General features: G+C 39.5%; 1 protein-coding gene across 1 annotated transcript in view; it reads right to left on the reverse strand.

Moving 5' to 3' along the window:
* Nucleotides 1–17,287, reverse strand: part of LRRC1 (leucine rich repeat containing 1) — a 135,805-nt gene that overhangs the window by 6,757 nt on the left and 111,761 nt on the right. The window contains exons 10-12 of the mRNA XM_059401545.1: nt 16,430–16,548; nt 14,807–14,890; nt 4,848–4,963 (exon numbers count right to left, since the gene is read on the reverse strand). Of these exons, the coding sequence (XP_059257528.1) occupies nt 4,848–4,963; nt 14,807–14,890; nt 16,430–16,548 (319 nt within the window). The remainder of the gene's footprint in view (nt 1–4,847; nt 4,964–14,806; nt 14,891–16,429; nt 16,549–17,287) is intronic.

Consider the following 17,287-nt stretch of genomic DNA (forward strand, 5'->3'; position numbering starts at 1 on the left):
TAACAATTAGTCCAGCAAAGGTTGGCCCATCCCACGCATATGTATTGGGTGCAGTACTGAGTCAGTGGAATTGTACCTTACATGGGAGTTAGGTTCTAGAGTTAATGCATCCATGAGACCTGCATAAGCTAAAGTGCCCTTGAGAAGTCTCTGTGTATCGTATACTCTAGTACTTTGCTAATAAGGGTCAAACAGTGAGAAATACATATTTTTAAATCCCAGAATCTACCGAGTTCAGTGACCGGCTCATACCATGAAGGATGCCCAAGGGATCTGAGGAAGCAGGCCTTTACAGCTCCACTTCCTATTCTGAGATGTTGGGTTTTTGAGTGAGATAGAAAGTGAAATCTCATGCTTATACAACAAATTATTCCTGCCTCTGCCCAAAGGCTGTCACACATTTACTCAAATGCAAGGAAGTTAAAGATAGACGTGTATTTGCCAGATCTGATGACAGGGATTTTTTAAAAACAATATCCTAGCACACTGTGAAAGCTTTAAGTACTTAAAACTCTTTTTCATTTTATTGAATAAAAGGATGATTCTTTTGGAAGTTTCAGGGTCTTACACAAGAAATTTACAGTCAATATCTCTAGATTTCTTAATCATAAGAGCATAAAGAAAAAAAAGAGATTTGAGATTTGAGATTTGAAAACTGGCACAAAACACAAATACTCAAATATGGTCATTGTACCTTCTCAGAATAACTGGCTTTGCAGCTAAGTGCTAAAGCAAAGGCCTAAATAAAATGCTAAACAGAGCAACAATAATAAGTAATAGCTTCTAAGGATAGCAAATCATATGATAAAAGTTAAAATAAACTACTAGTCTTTACAACAACAGATCTTATAATCATATTCAACCAAGCCATATAAGATTAGTGACTTGTCTGGAACACCATTTTCCCCGTCAAGAATCAGAGTGCCAGATTGAACATGGCTGCTGCCAACTGAGCACACACCTCTGGTACCTTCTGTATACTGCAGACTCAACACAAGAAACCACAGCCCTATTTGTACACATCTCATATCTCCCTGTTTTATTAAGGACCACATCCCCTCAAAATAAAAAGCCTGTGGTTACTATTTACATCAATGGTACAAGGACTAAAGCAAACGAATAATCATACCATGAGCTATGTCTCCCATTTCCAGTTAAATCCCTGACCAACTAACCTGAGGTGACCTTCTCCACCTCCTACTGTAGCAATTGTGCTGTCAAATATACTTAACAACTACACATGGCCTACTGACTTGACCTATAGTTGCATGCTTCTTACAACTGAATGTTTCATCTTTTACCTCCTACCAGAATTTTTAGTTCTCAGTAAGTTTTCAAAACTGCTTAAAGATATGTAGAGAAAACATATCAGTGGGAAAATTTAACTAGTACCAAAATATCTAAAGGGAAAGCCCCCTGTAACCTCAGGCCTCCACTCTGCCATTAGGGGAACTATTATTAATGTTTTGTTATAATACATAGATAGGTTGTTTTAAAAGCAAAAACAAAAATGAGAATGCTGTGTTATGTCCAATAGCTATTCTTCTTACTTGGTACCATGGACATCCTGTGTTACTACACAGAGAAATTATCTCACTTTTCTAACTACTTACTATTCCACAGTACAAGTACACTGCTATGTTGCATTTTGCCTTTTAATAGTTTTTCTCCATTTTACTGAGCTATAATTGCCATGTAACATTGTGTAATTTTAAGGTGCACCCGAGATGATTTGATACATTTATATATTTCCAAGTGACTACCACAGTGGAGTTAGTTAACATCTCCAACCAGTCACATAATCACCACTTTTCATGCATGTGCGTGCATGTGTGTGTGTGTGCGTATGTATGTGTGTCAAGCCCATTCAAAGATCTATTCTCTCAGCAAATTTCAAGGATATAAGGCAGTATTAAGTATAGTCACCATGCTATACATTAGGTCCCCAGAACTTATTCATCTTGTAACTGGCAATTTGTACCCATTGATCAATACCTCCCTACCTCCCCTACTCTTAGCCCATGGTGACCATCATTCTACTCTCTATTTCTAGGAGTTTGGCTTTTTTAGATTTCATATGTAAGATCATACATGATTGTCTTTTTTTGTGTGACTTATTTCACTTAGCATAATGCCCTCAAGGTCTATCTATATTGTCATAAATAATGATTTTCTTCTTTCTTATGGCCAAATAATATTCCATTATATGTATCATACCACATCTTCTTTATCTGTTCATCAGCTGATGTTGTTTAGGTTGTTTCCATATCTTGGCTACTGTGAACAAGGGAGCACAGATCTCTTTTCAATATCCTGTTTTCTTTTCATTTTGCTATATGCCAGAAGTGGGATTGCTACAGCATGTGATAGTTAAATTTTTAATTTTTTGAGGAACCTCCATACTGTTTTCTCTAATGGCTATACCAATTTACATGCCCACCAGCAGCAGGGAACAAAGGTTCCCTTGTCTCCACATCCTTGCTAACGCTGTTATCTTGTTTTTTTTGTTGTTGTTGTTGTTGTTTTTTAATAACATCCACTCTAACAGCTGTGAAGTAATATGCTTTAATATTTTTAAATTTAATTTTTGGGATTATAGAATGCAAAGGTACAAACGATTTCCCCATTGACAGCCACCGTTTCTAGTATTTGGTATTACTCTTCCTCAAAGATTCTCAAATACTAGAGATTGTGTAAGGGGATAGTCCTATGGGAAAGAGTAAGAATTAAGGAAATGGATTCCATGTCCATGGGTAGCTGATGACAAAAGACATTTTCTCTGTTACTGTACCAAAAGATTTGATATTTGGTTTCCAAGTGGCATTTTATAGTTACCCTATCAAATTTGTCAAAGAAAATTTGTGGAAACTAACATATAGTCTGTCTGTGTTCTTTGCTATTTTTATATGCTTGAGAGAAGAGACAAAACTTCTGCTGTATGTGGTACGATCTCCCATGGTGTAACATTTCTGTAAGCTAAAAAGCTGACATTGTAGCCTTTTTTTTATTAGTTTCTATACTAATACTTTAAGTAAGTAGTAATTAAATATTTTAATAGGTTAAAATTTGGTTATGAATCTGTATATACATGTGACACATTAAACTGACTCAGATGACAGCTATGTAACTCTACTTTTTAATGGGGTTTTCTCCACCCTAGCCCAAGCATAATGAAAATTTAACTTTCCCTTCTGAGAACTAGAGATTAGAGCCTTCACTCATGTGAAAAACAGTTTTCAGGCATCAGAGCCATCTTCTGCTCAGGAATTAAGGATACAATTTCATGCTCATAGGTGTGGCAAGAGTCTGGGAAGGTTGGGAGTTACTGAGTTTCTACTGCTGGAGATTAGGAAAGAACAATCCTTCCCAAGCTTTATGTTGCATGCAAGACTCCATTCAGCAGAAAGTCAACACTCAACTCAAATTAATTCGGAGTTTCTAGTAACCAGTCAGTGGTTTAAGAATCTATCAAGATATCCTAAAAGCCTTCACTTGAAAATGGTGCCCCCCCCAAGGTTCACTGAGTCCTGCTATTTATTAGTACCACAACCTACAATCCATTGGCCAGAATGAGAAATGGTGGCTTGTGCCTGACCTAAGTGACCAGTTAATCAGCACTTAGCACACAATCCCCCAAACACTCTTCCGACTGCTGTTGCTATCTCTCATTTAAAATCATTGATCATTTTCCCCTGGCTGGGCACTTTTTCTCCTATCTAACTATGTAACACTCGAAAACATTTTTTTAAATTCCTTTGGTGATGCAGCCTGTGATACAGGCATTTTGCAGTGGCCACCTATTCACTCTACAAAACTAACATTTTTAACCTTTTCATTTGGGTGACAAATATTTACCAGGTTCTATCATGTACCAGGCACTGTGCAGGGATAAAAGGCACAGTGGCACAGATACCACATCTGACATCATACAACTTTAGGTTTAGACATTCACACATGCATAGGCTGGCAATTATCATATGGTGCTGAGTCCTATGCTAGGGGTAATTCAAAGAAGCAGGCTCCATACAAAGAAGGCTCCCTGGAGAAAATGAAAACAGCAGTGGGAATCAGAGAAGGGGGTCTCAGGCAGAAGGAGCAGCTGGGCTAGGCTCGGGGCAAAGAAAGGGCACATGCAATCTGAGGTGACAAAGTTAGTTCAGACTGGCTGAAACAAATCTATATTCTACACAGGTGAACAGAAGGCATATTCCAAAACCAGGAAGTGGTCTACCATGACCTCTCAAGCAGAATTTGAAAAATGGTACTGCTGTGACCTTGGGGAATACAAGTTGGGTAGCTCTTAACTTTGATTATGACTACTTGGTGATTCTGACATTAGCCAGGGATCCTTTGGCCAGAAATGTGTCCCCGAATACAATTTTGTTTACAATTTCAGGGGGTTCAGAATCACCAGCAGAGTGTATCAAGATCCCTGGTTAAAATACAGTTCAAACTCATTCAAGCTCATTCTTCAGATAAGGAAACCCAGAGGCACACGATGACTTACAAAAACTATAAAGTTAAGGTAAAACCTAAGTATTCCAGTTCTCAGGCAGCACTGTTTCCCTTACATCACTGTACTGCTGTTCTGGGAAGCATTTCTACAGAAGAGTCTACTTAAATGTCAAAGTGTCTCCCACTCAGGTCATCCCTGACCTCTTCCACTCCATCCAGCTCCATCACTTCTGCTCTCAGATTAATAATTTTCTGGGTCCTGGTCATTCAACTAATTGGTACATATTCTATAAGATGGAGCAAAGGCAAGATGGCAAAGACACATGACAAAGGTTGGGGAGAATGAACATTTGGTTCTTTTTCTCAAAAAAAGCAAACCAGAACATGCTTACCTGTTCCCTGCCACATCCAGGACATGAAGCTCTGTGGCCTGCGACACCTCTGAAGGTATCCGAGTTAGTCTGTTGTCACGCACACAGAATACAGTGAGGCTGCAGCACCCTCCAATCTACAATGAGAAAGAAAATACATCTTTTTTCCAGGTTTTTTTTTTTTAAAGGTTTTATTTATTTGACAGAGAGAGAGAAATCACAAGTGGCAGGCAGAGAGAGACCGAGGAGGAAGCAGGCTCCTCGAGGAGCAGAGAGCCCGATGTGGGGCTCGATCCCAGGACCCTGGGATCTGACCCGAGCCGAAGGCAGAGGCTTTAACCCACTGAGCCACCCAGGCGCCCCTTTTCCAGGTTTTTTGTGAAAGACGGTGGTGGGACTGGAGTATCTTGTTTGTCAAATGGCATGAAAAGGACACAAAAAATGATAACACATGATTTTAAGTTTTACTGAGACCAACTATGATTAATTTAAATCATACAAAACACTAAGTAGTCCAGTAAGTTCATAAAAATCTTGGCAATGCATTAAATGTATATGTTCTAAATTAAATCAAGAAAATAGTACAGTTCAAAAAAATCTCATTCTGAAAAGCAAGTCATTTTCTGTTGCTATCTAATGCAACTGTATTTTTTAAATATGTTAACTAAGTTACCCAGGTCCAGACAAATATTATTTGGCAATATAGGTAATATTCAGTAAATATTATTTGGTATATTAAGAATTCTAAGTTTCAAAAATAAGGCCAACAATGATACATACACACCCCTTCGAAGACCTGCCCATTATATTAAATCCAGTGTTCCCCGTGTCCCAGTTCATTTCAAAAAACAAAACAAAACAAAAAAAAAAAGGAGGAATAAAAGTATACTGGATAGACAATACAGTACATTAATTTTCTATTATACATCTTTTAACTACTTTTGGTCACTCACAGCTTAATTTAGTAAATACGTCATTCATTTCCCTTTCACAAAATCAACAATATTTTAGCAAAACCTGAATGTGGTAAATACACATATTAATCTGGTAAACTTAATATTGTAGAAACATCAATATCTACATCCACAACAAATTTGATTACTATTTTTTTATTTATTTTTAAAGTCAACGATTCAAAGATAATTGAGCTTTGTATGAGCCTGGTTTTCAAAAAAAGAACATAAGCACAAAAGAACTGAATCAGTCTCTTGAGCAAACTGGCTAGTGTTTCTACGGTCAGGAAAGCTGACCCAAAGGGGTGGAAAAATAACTCAATCTCAGACACAACATTCTGCAGGACTCCATACAGTACTACATTCTTCCTGTACTCACTATCCTGACCCAGAGCAATTGCAAGCAAAGGCTCATGAAGGAACCTATTGATGTCTCTCTGACACATGGAAAAATACTCCACAGCTTCCCACTTGAGGAGAGGCAGAAGAATTGCATCTTCAATTATATCTGAGTACATCTTATACCCTTTTCTATGTATATATATGTTTAATACATGTATATACCTTAAAAAAGCAGAATGCATACTTATGAAATTGCTACATAATTACCTTCATGAACAATCTTACTATGTCTTCCCCTAAGAGTTAATATAAAGACTTGAGATCATGTATTTAAACACAGTATTTAACCATAATGGATGTAAAAGAAAAATAACATGGAAGAAAACACGAACTAACATTTGTCTAAAATGGGTTACACCCAGATATGTAGAAAGGCTTTTAGATTGTCTCCATGATCTCTCAGTGTTCACATTTCCCATCCCACCAACTGGTGCATTCACTACCCTCTAAAACATAACATTTTGATTCCACTGTGTCTTATAGAAATGCTTTTTCTGTCCTTCTAAATCTTATCAACTGTCCAGAAGTAGCTAAACATCCTCTACACCATCAAGTCTTCCCCAAACCCCACAGTCCACACTGATATACTGCTCTGTGTTTCATTTGCAGTTATGGTCTATACAAACCCTCTGACAGATTGTTTCACTGAGTTAACTTGCACATGTCCATATAACCACAGTGCTTGGTAAGTACAGTACCCATCCTACCCACCCATCAACTTTTCTCATTTAGGTATGTTTATATGCTTATGTTTATTTACTTACTAGTGAAGGGCTGCTACTTGAATATCTCCTTTATGTGTAGAAATGAAAACCACAAAACTCTTTTAAGAATCATTAGAAAGGGCTCTCTTAGGTTTTATAAATGCAGGGCCCCAATATCGTGCCCTGAAAAAGAACAATAAGATCTTTAAGGGGCTTGGCATTCTTCCCTCTTGAGGAAGGGAATCATTAGTTTTACTCAGATGCCCAGGAATATTAGGGAAGGAATCTAAGCTCTGAATGAAGATAGAGGATAGATATGATTAGATTTTCTCTGATAAACTGAGATGATCCCAACAAAGATCTATTCATGGGAAGAAATCCCCAAGTTCCTCATGGAGGGAATCCCCTGTGACCCTGCTCCCCATGCACTGGCTCTGGGTTCAGAGGTGGGTCTGTGTGCCATGTGGGAGTCTTCCAGGTCAGCATGGGGCTGAGGCTGGACCTCACCTTAACCTTAACATCCTGGCCTGGCTTTAACACACTAAGATTTATCTGTACTCCAGGGAGGCAAAGCAGTTATGCACATAGACAACCCTCACAATGGCAAAATAAACTACTGGAGCGTGTACAGAACTGAGATTGCATCATAATTGTGGGCACTTTGTCATGAAGCTGTCCACTGCTCCAGCCACCTGTTGGATATCTGTTTGGGGCCCTAATACTATAGCATGTAAACATTTTCAATTTGTATCATGTACATATACTACCTATTAAAAAATTAACTCATTAAAATGGGTTAGAGAGGGCTCTAATAGCTGTTGAAGCAATAAAAGTTCTGAACAAGTAAATACCTCTTAAGACTCTGGGAGGGGGATAATGTGAGTTCCCAATGGGGTGTGTGAGCTATCTACTGTGTTTACATCTCATTTATTTATTTTTTCTTTTTCTTTTCCCATTGTAATCTCAAATCCATTTGAGACCTCAAGGAGTGGAAAACAATTGTATTCAAGAGCCTGCTAGGCACTCTGGGTTGTCACAGCAGGCAGAGTGACCTCCTGATCTCCATTGTCGAAGGGTTTCGGAAAACAATGAAACAATGCCCACAAAGAGAGAGTGTTATTGCCAGTGTGCCGGGACGCCTTCATCACCCTCAGATGCACGCGCTGTCCCAGGCAAAACATTGCACAAACAGAGACCTTTTTCCAAATCATCCAGGAAGGGATGGCACAAGCCTTTGGCTTTGAGAAAAGACTATTAAGCAGTAAAAACCATAATTCAAAAGGTACAGTTTTCATAGACATCAGAGGGGAACATGGAGCCCTGGAATGGATACTCTGGGATCACACAGACCTGGGCTGGACCTGAGGCTCAATCCTGTGTTTTGTGTGTTTGACTATGTTACTTTAACCAAAAGTAACAATAGGATTCAATTAAATGAAACCACAAACACAATTTAGCACCTATCATAGAACCTGGTCTAGTAAATGTGGCTGGCAAACCAATATGATGGTTATTCTCTTTTCAATAAGTCAAAGTCCTGGATCCAAAGGACTGGATCAGTCAACACTTGTGTGTCTGCTGTGTTGTTGGAAATGTGCTGAGGTTGATGAGTTCCTCCCAGAACATCCCTGACCTTCTTAAAAATCTCTCCCTTGCAAGGCATCACAGTGACAAAATGACAAAATGTCACTGTGTTAAATACCAGGGATAAATACACTGTGACTTTACTGCTAGTGAAGCACCGGTTTGATCACAGTACTGTAGGATACATATGGCTCATGTGTGTTTCTGCTTTCTCTCTCAGGTCCAGGAGGTAGTTTACCAGGTCCTTAGTGATCGTCAGAATAAAATGCCTATATCATTTAGAAATTCTAGGAAGCGGAGTCACTATTTAAATAACTTATTACCATCTATGTAGGAAGCTGATATTTTTATACTTCCTAAAACCACATAATAGTACCTTCCCAGAATACAAGGGGTTGGACTTGGAGAACTACAGAATGTAGCTGAGAATCTTTGTTTTGCTGGTTTGTGTATCTTAATTCCAGAGGATACCTTCCTTCACTGTTTGGACCTGATTTAACCCATCCGAAGGAGATGGGACCTGCCGGTCATTGAGCAAACCCCTAGTCGGGTCAGCTGTACCACATGTTAATTGCCTGGAGGTGACATTATTCAAGAGGAAATAATCAGTCAGTGATCCAAAGAGAAAGCCTGTACTAGTCATCATAGCCTACCTATATTCCATTTTCTGAACACCTGCCCCAAGTGTGAAGAAACTTTCATTTTTCCTTCAGTATTGGCCTTTTAATATTCTGTATAACAGAATGAAACCCTTATTTCACTGGCAGAAAGGGAAATGAACAATAAGCGAAATCTGGTGAAAATACAATTTGAGCTGTAATAATATGGTGAGTAATTTTAGAAACCAAAGACTGTTTTTTTGCTTTTCCCATCATCATCTGTGGCATATTATTCAAATGTTCCTATTTCATAAATATTTTGGAAACCATGTGGGTTTGGGAATTCCTGAATTGTTGGGCCACTGACATCAAAATATCCACTAATAGTTACAGCATTTTTCATTTCTAATTATAAAACAGTAAGTTACGTTGATTGGAAAATAAAAACCATAAATACGCACATGTAAAGGCACAAGGAAAAAAACTAAGACCAAATCCTACCCCAAAGGGATAATCGTATTAACATTCTAAAGTACAATCTTTCAGTATTATTGCCACGCATTTGTGATTTCATATATATATATATATATATATATATAGTGATTTCATATATATTGTGATTTCATATATATAGATATATATATTTTACATATAAATTTTATACATGTGCACACACACACACACACACACACACACTTTGATGAAATTAGGAGCAACACTATGATCTTCAGCACTTCTGTTTAGATATGACATCAGGAGTGTCCTCCCACATCAGTCTGTTTCTAAAAGGACTATTAATGACTACATAACTATTTCATTCTACAGATGTCTTACAAATCACAAATCTCCCACATAAGACGCTGCTAGTTCTGCCATTTTGTGTAATCTTGGTCGAGTTACTGTAGCTGAGTCTGGGTTTCTGGGTCTTTTGGATGTTGATAACGACTTACCTATACCTCACAGGACTGTTGTGAAGATTAGACACGGATATGCAGGAAAGCACAGTGCCGGCCACATGTGAGTTGCCCCTACATCTACTTGAGAAATAGCCTTTTGCCTGGTTTTCCTGTGTACCACAACTGTGTTCCTAGGACAAAGCCCTAGAAGTGGCATTACAGAATCAAAGGGTATGAATACTTTCAAAGGTTTCAATATTACTGTGTTCCCTTCCAGAGAAGATATAATAATTTATACTTCCCTATCATTTATGCATTTTCCCATACCCTCGCCAACATTTGGCATCATTTTTTTTTAATCTTGACAAGTTCATAGGTCAAAGTTTCCATTAACATTTCTGTGAATGCTGATGATGCTAAAATTTTTTCACATCAATAATCATTTCTATTTTTTCTTCTCTGAATCACTTATTGCTTATTGTGATGGGTTCTTTGCTTCAATTTTTGTACTTTTCTCCAGTGGAAACCTCTTTTTCTTCATCATTGGGAAGTATTTCAAGTAGAATGAAGCGAGACCTCCTTAATCTGTAATGTTCTAAGTGTCCTCTGGCCCTCAGGGTGTCTCTACCTTCTTGAAGATCAGAAATCTAATTTTCACGTAGACAAACCTATCAACTGTTTTCTTTAAATTTTTATTTATTTATTTTTTTTAAGACTTCTTTCCACTTTCAAGTTTGGAAATGCCTTCTCCATTTTGAAATCCGATGGCCAACTACGTTTTATTCTTGTATTTTTAGGTTTTACCTTACCCCTTTTAGCAATAATCCATTTTAGAATATGATGGAAGTTTACACTAAACTGTAATAAGACAGAAAGCTATCCATAAAACGAATTCTCTCAAAATACTTATGGGTAATTAACATTTACAGAGTGCCTGTTTAAAAACAAAAACAGGATTTGATGAATGATCTGTAAATCCTATCTTTTGACTGCGTAAGTGTGATGAAGTCAAGATCACTTTCATTTTGACTTAATGGAGACAAAAGACTAGACTCTAAACTTGGACACATGCTCAATTTCTTCCAACCAGAAACTCTTTAAATGGTGCAGACTGTTCAAAGGTAAGATTTGGCTGGGGAATGTTATGAAGTTGCTGGCTCTCCTTCCTCATACCCACAATCACATATAAACCAACTCCCTGTCTGTCCACGCATCACACAACACGATCTCTTTTTAATTCTTCCCTCCACCAAAAACATGTGCTTTTTAGGGAGCCTTCTTTCCCCCAGAAGCATACACACTTACACGACAGGATGAGAAATAAAAGACACAATTAAGTTGCTTGAAAAATCAGAAGCATGCCACATGTAGCAAATAAAGCAAATCTAGCCTTTCCATTAGAGAGAGAATTATGCTGACAAACTGGAGTTCAGTGAAGACAGATGAGCTGCCACGTTATGCCTTTTGGAATTTCTGAATAACTTAAAATGTAATTCACAGAAAAGCATTCTTTTGGGAGAGAACAATCTGAACAAATCTGACAACTGACAAACACATAACAAAATAAGGTTCCAGGCCATGCGGTCATTTAAAAGAAAACAAAAACAAAACTGTGTTTAAAGAAAAATGTCCAATATTTTACAATGAGGAGCACACAAAGCAGTCAGTTGATTTGAAATCTTCATGCATTTAAGAAGCAAAATGGAAGTTAGAGATGCAACTATGGTCTGAACAATACTTACAAGATAACAAGTTTACCCGACTTTCCTAAATTTCCAAGCAGCTAACAATTAAGAAAACAAGAGACATTCATTGATTTGCAAATGTTTACTACAAATAACACCACAAAACACAAACAGAATCTATAATTGTGACCCACACAGTACATTTTCCCTCATTTGGGAGAAACAAACAAACAAAAAAAACAAATAAATGTTGCCAGAGATTAAGGGGCCGTGCTCTAAAACATGATATACACTAGTATCAAATTAAAGAAAGACAAAAAGTAGAACTACATGGCATACAGGACCAATCGCAACTAATACAACTGTGGCTTGGGGGCATATATATTGAATCGGTCAGCACTTTGGTTTAGATATGTCATGCATGCCACTTGTTCAAGAGAGAGTAGTAGAGTTTTGCAAGTGCAGAATCTAATCACGGAAAGTACAGGATATGATCAAATGGTATCAAGCTTGGAGGCAGAGCAAGTGCACACACACATAGTCCCTAGGCCCAGCCCCGCTCCCCGATTCCACACACACGCACACACATGCACGCGTGCACGTGGTTACGGGGCCTACCACACTCACGCACTGCACAGAGACTCATGGCACAGCTGTCAACATGACACACTTCACTGTCAGGTGGCCTGCAGTGGTCCAGCTGCTCAGCCCTGATGGTCAACGGCAAGCACTCAGCAGCTGTTTCTACGGGTTCACCACTGTAACCCACAGCAGAATTAGGGGCATGGGCTCAGTGCATTTTCCTACACCTGGGAGGTGAATGTGCATGAGTAGCAATGAAGGTATGCTAGAAGAGAGCCAGTTCCTAAAAACCTCAACTCTCTCTGCTTCCTCTCCCAGCTACAGGAAAGGGCACAGACTTTATTCAGTTATCAGACTCTACATGCCAGAAAACTAATCACAATTTCAAGGAGAGCAGATAATACGTGACAGCGAACTAAAATGCATTAAAGCTAGAACTACTTTCATACCATGTCCACTTCCCACATCATGAAATGCCATTCTAATAAATTTACACAGACACACAACACATGGTGGGTATATCCCTCCAAAGCCTGAATACAAGTTTCATTCTCTTAAAATGTGAAGAGGGCGGATGCTCACATGAGGACAGATGCTAACATGATGGCAGTAATTTTACACAAAATGTTAACGTTGTGCTTAGGATGTATTCCTTTGCAAGAGAATCGAAAGAGGGGTATGGGCAACTGTGTGGGGAAACTTCCTGGGAGATGGACATTCAACTCCCAAGTGCTCTCTTCAGCACTAACCTTGAAAATGTTCCTGAAATGTATTAATTTTCTAACATGTCCAAACGAAAGACTGTCTGACCTCTCTTTACCATCTTAAGGTCCTATCTTACCTCAGGGCCACATGTGGAAAGGCTGGACTGTGTCCGTATGCCCTGAGTGGCCATGCTTTCCTTGGCCTGTGGAACAATAGTGAGCAGGCTGTCGGGGGACACATCTCTGCAGCCCATTCTACCAACTGCTAGCTATGTGAGGCCTGCTAAGGAAGGCTTTCCACCAGCCTTTGCTTTTTCATCTGGAAAATGAGGAACTCTCACTTACAACCTCAAAAGCTGTTGTGAGGATTCATGGAGTTAACAAACACGACAGCACCGAGTACGGGACGTGGCGTCTAGAAAAAAAGTAAGAAATCTTTTCTACTTCTCTGTGCATGTGTCTACCTGTCCAGTCTGCTACCCATTCAACAAGAATAAAATCAATATTCAGAATATCAGCCCTGTGTTTTGGTTTATCACTGTGAGACCAGAACCACAATGTTCTGATTCGCAGAATCTCTTACTTGTGTCCCAGTTTAGCAGAGGTGTACTGAAGTCTTTCTGTGGGGAACAGTTTTATTTAAGTGCCAGTGCTCAGAGTAAGGGTGGGTCAGAATATGGTCACATTTATGATAAATACCCTCCCTTGCTTCCTTTCAGGAATGTTGGCTGTCTTGCCCGGGCAGAAGACTGGAAGACGGTGGGTGTAGTGTCATGATGAGGGGAGAGAAAGAGAAGCCAAGCAAAGCTCAGACACCCTGGGAAGGGCCCTAGGAAAACAAGAACCCGCAAGTTCTGGCTGGTGGGATGGTAGATTTGAAATTATCCCAAGAAAAATAAAACAAAATAATAAAAAAATAAACAAATAAAATTATCCCAAGAGAAACATTGGAAAGGGTCAAAACAGAGAAAGGAAGGACACTGAGCCTGGCCAGGGATCCCATCACACGATATCATACCTTTTCATGTGAGGCCTAACAAAGGGGATGGGGCTCACTGACATTCGATGGGGATAAGAAAGGCAGCTGAACTGAGTTTCAGGCTAATGGTTAACAAAAAAATCAACTACCTATCTCCTGGTTCCCTAGTTATAAATAGAAGGTAAGCCTTTTGTTAAATATCACACATGAGTCTTTGTTTCATCTGCTCTGGGTCCCCTTGTTTTCAGCAATTCCCTTGCCAGGACTGAAGTGCCTCTACATCTGTACAACTAGTCCCCACAAAGCCTGGTGACGGGCTCTTCTCTTGGTTGGATCGTTGACAGAGAAAAAAAAATCCTAAGAATCTGGCTATAGCTTCCCATTCACCTCCCTCCACGTGAATGCCTTTGTGAAGAGTTCGTTCGCTCTCTCCCGGAAATGAACACTGCTCGGTATCAATCTCTGTCCAAGAAAAGGGTTGCATCAAGATCCACTTTTATAATTCCATTGGCTTAGGAAGCAGTTTAATTTCACATTAAACTCAGTTAGACCCAACGTTATCCGCTTCGTCTGCTAAACCCCCAAGTTACCTATTGCTTTCGATGGTTCTCTGTATGGCAAAGCCAGAAATGTCAAATATCTCCCATCTCCCACTTCAAATCCTATCAACTCACCTTTCTCAAATGCTCATAGTCATCTGGACTCGTCTACCCTTTTTAAAGTCACTGCTGATGGTTCTTTGATATAATTCCTCCAACCATCTATATGCTCACTAATGAGAGTACATAACATTTAAAAAGCACCACATTAAGTCTTTTAAAACGTGTGACACTTTGATCCCCTGTGTGCTATTATTTCTGTATAATCATTATTGTTTTTTTAAAGCACATACCTCTTTTGGTAAAGACACTAATTTATTTCTGTCTGCATTCAAGTTGCTCAACTTCTTAAGTTTTCCAATGCTCTTAGGTAAAGTCTGTTAAAACAATATTTTAATTATTAATTTAATACATTTTTTAACATGACTCACAGTAAAACAGATATTAAATCCTTTCAGGGATTTAAAGAATATACTCTCATCCACTAAGAGACATAATTGTTCTTTCTGAATATCGGATAGGTCAAAGCTCACTTGGAAGATGTAAAATTAAATATTCTATATTTTTGTTAAAACTAGAGTATGTTTCACTGAAATGGAGTCAAAGGCATGGGCCTGGAAACAGAGAAACACCTAGTAAAGAGGTACAACCTAAGTAAGAATTTGCACCTCAAAATTCATCATTCATTGCCTGTACTTTTGAGAACCACACTGGGAGAATGGCTTGGATGACCTAAAAGCCAAAGGGCTGGGAGAACCGGAATCCAAAGTGGGGTGCTGTGAAGCCAGCAGAAGGGTAGGTGGCATGGAAACAGGAGCAAGGCAAGCAGGGCTGGGGGGGTTGGGTACGCAAAGCACTCTAGGAACCAGGTCGGACTCTGGTGGCGGGGAGAGTTTCAACACTCTGCTAGAAGCCAGGCGTGAATGTTAGTTTACCTCTGTAATGATAAATATCTGTAAGCCTAAAACCATAAACTAGCATCAGAAGATTTGGGTACTTCCACAATACCGACCAGAGGAGGATGCCCACACTGCCCGAGGAGAGATGTGGCTTGGCTCCTGCACCAGCTCTGTGTCCTACCCACTCGTGCTATTTTTCTGCTCTTTCCACCTGAAGAGCCTTGCTTATTGTTTTTATAAAGAAAGAAGAAAAGAGAAGAGGAAAAGGAGTAGGGAGAGTAAGGTAGGAAACAGAGTGACAAAATGAAAGAGCAAGGTAGGAATGTAAGCTGAAGCAAACATAGCTGCTACAAGACAAGGAAGAGAGGATACAGTGATCAGTGAGGGCCTGAGGAAAGCAGAGAAAGCAGCAGGAAGGGAGGAGCAACAGAGATCCACTGTCATCCTGCTCATCCAGATCCCCCCAGCACCACGACCAGGTGGCTGACACCAAAGCTTTGCCCTTGGGAGGATGGGGAAGTCCAGCCCAAGAGTGGACACTTGCAGCCACTGCCACCCCCAATTTCCAGGGTGGGGTAAGATCTCAGTTCCACGCTCAGCCCCCAAAGAGTACTCATTCCCCTGCCCCTATTCCCACCAAGGCTTTTCTCAGCCAAACACCACTTTCTCCCCTTCTCTCTCTTTCCATCTGCTCGAAGAACCCTAGGAAGGTTGCCCCCGGTGGACCTCGGACATCAGGGTGGAGGCATCAGCACAACCACTGATGGGCTTACCCCTACCCCTCACTGGACACCTCTGTCAGTGGAGCCTAACTACCATTCTCTTCACTGAAGCAGGTTAAAAGCCAGTTGTCTTTATGCCCTGCATTTGCTTTGAAGTCCCTTTTTAGATGTAAGAAATAAGAAAATTTCCACACAGTCCACCCCAATTATGAGTAAGTAGAACCTACCCTGATAAGTCTTTCTGATAGAGAAACCACACAACACATATCCATTTGAATGTGCACCCCACACTCACCAGGAGCCGGTTTTCTGTAAGAACTAATTCAGTGAGGCTTTCACAGTCCCCAACTGCTTCAGGCAGCTGTGTGAGTCTGTTCTGATCCACCTTTAAGATCGACAATTTCTTTAGTTTTCCTGTAAAAGCATTATTTCAGCTCATTAGTTACAACTGTCTTCCTAATCATTATTTGGTATCTCTTATCTGCTGTTCTTTTTGTTTTAAATAGTTACTTTTTTTTCCCCTCACCCAGCTTTTCACATTATGAAACCACATCTTTCTCATTTAGATCACTAAAGGTGGAGAGTTAGTTTTATTGGAACATCAAAAACAGCTAGCAATCAGAAAAAAAATCATTTTAAAAGTCACTACATAAAAAATTGTATCAAAGCCAGAAACTTTATAGAAAAACAAATAACTAGCTCTTGACAGATCTTTAAGGACAGGAAATGTTTCATGTACAAAGGAGAGAGACTTTCATCTTACTCCAAGAAGCATCCTCACTGAAAACAAAAAATAAAGTGTGGTTTATTTTATCACCTGGAGTGAAAGTGGCTTGGTGAAGACTTCTGAAATGAATGGCTCTAGAGATACAGAATAAAATCGAAACCTTTGAAATGCCACATGAAGTACTGAGTGTATTTCACTCAGGGCAGAAAGGGTAGATTTTCTGGTGGTGCCCGCAGGCCATGGAAAACAGGAATGGGGTGAGCACAGCTTCCTCAATGTCCCCACTGAGTGAAGAAAATCTCCAGTCATTTGGATTCTCATTTTCAACCATAATTCAAGGAATAATCCTACAAAACAGATAGCCTTCAATATCTACTGAGAGAGGCTGGCATGGGGACACTGTCCCCAGGAAAATCAGAAAATGGC

The sequence above is a fragment of the Mustela nigripes genome, chromosome 5 (genome assembly GCF_022355385.1).
Source record: "Mustela nigripes isolate SB6536 chromosome 5, MUSNIG.SB6536, whole genome shotgun sequence".
NCBI lineage: Eukaryota > Metazoa > Chordata > Mammalia > Carnivora > Mustelidae > Mustela > Mustela nigripes.